This window comes from Malurus melanocephalus, unplaced genomic scaffold, assembly GCF_030028575.1.
Source record: "Malurus melanocephalus ecotype Western Australia unplaced genomic scaffold, MMel_1.1 scaffold_3967, whole genome shotgun sequence".
NCBI lineage: Eukaryota > Metazoa > Chordata > Aves > Passeriformes > Maluridae > Malurus > Malurus melanocephalus.
In genome coordinates this window covers 1,980-3,021 of record NW_026627199.1, presented here as the reverse complement: position 1 = coordinate 3,021, position 1,042 = coordinate 1,980, and the positions used below count along the sequence as shown (strand labels likewise).

The following is a 1,042-nucleotide window of genomic DNA, read 5'->3' as shown; positions in this document are numbered from 1 at the left end:
CAGGTGTCCAAGCTGGTCCACGCCATCAAGATGGGCTGGATCCAACCCCGCAAGCCCAAGGACTCGGCTCCGGTGTTTTACGATCTTTGGGCTCGCGAGGATCCCAAATCCGTCCTGGGCCGCCACAAAATGCACGTCCCGGCCCCAAAACTGCCCCTGCCGGGCCACCAGGAATCCTACAACCCGCCCCCGGAGTTCCTGCTCAGCCCCGAGGAGGTGACGGCAACGGGAATTCGGGAATTCCGGGAATTTTGGGAATTTCGGGGGGTTTGGGAAATGGGGAATGGGGTTTGGGATCAGGGAAAGGGGGTTTGGGATCAGGGAAATGGGGTTTGGGATCGGGGGAATAGGATGTGGGATATGGGGAATGGGATTTGGGGGATTTGGGATCAGGGAAAATGGGATTTGGGGCATTTGGAAACAGGGGAATGGGATTTGGGATCAGGGAAATGGGAATTGGGATCAGGAAAACAGGATTTGAGGGATTTGGGATCAGGGAAATGGGGTTTGGGGTCTGGGGAATGGGATTTGGGATCCAAGAACAGGTTTTGGGATCCAGGAACGGGATTTGGGGGATTTGGGATCTAGGGAATGGGATTTGGGGGATTTGGGATCCAGGAACGGGATTTGGGGCATTTGGAATCAGGGAATGGGATTTGGGATCTAGGGAATGGGAATTGGGGAATTTGGGATCAGGGAATGGGATTTGGGATCTGGGGAATGGGATTTGGGATCAGGGAACAGGATTTGGGGCATTTGGAATCAGGGGAATGGGATTTGGGATCAGGAAATGGGATTTGGGATCAGGGAAATGGGATTTGGGGGACAGTTGTTGGGTTGGGATCAGTCAGGAAGGGATTTTCTGGGAATTTTATCCCGGGAATTGCTGAGGAATTTTGGGAATTGTCCCTGCCCCCGGAGTTCCTGCTCAGCCCCGAGGAGGTGACGGCGACGGGAATTCGGGAATTTTGGGAATTTTGGGAGGTTTGGGGTCTGGGGAATGGGGTTTGGGATCCAGGAACGGGATTTGGGATCAGGGAAA

At 54.1% G+C, this 1,042-nt stretch overlaps 1 protein-coding gene across 1 annotated transcript in view; it reads left to right on the top strand.

Annotated features, from left to right (window-relative positions):
- Positions 1–6: 6 nt before the first annotated feature.
- BOP1 (BOP1 ribosomal biogenesis factor) overlaps positions 7–1,042 on the top strand; it is a gene marked incomplete at its 3' end in the record, with an annotated part of 1,569 nt that continues 533 nt past the window's right edge. Inside the window, exon 1 of the mRNA XM_057389203.1 lies at positions 7–216. Within this exon, the coding sequence (XP_057245186.1) occupies positions 31–216 (186 nt within the window). The remainder of the gene's footprint in view (positions 217–1,042) is intronic.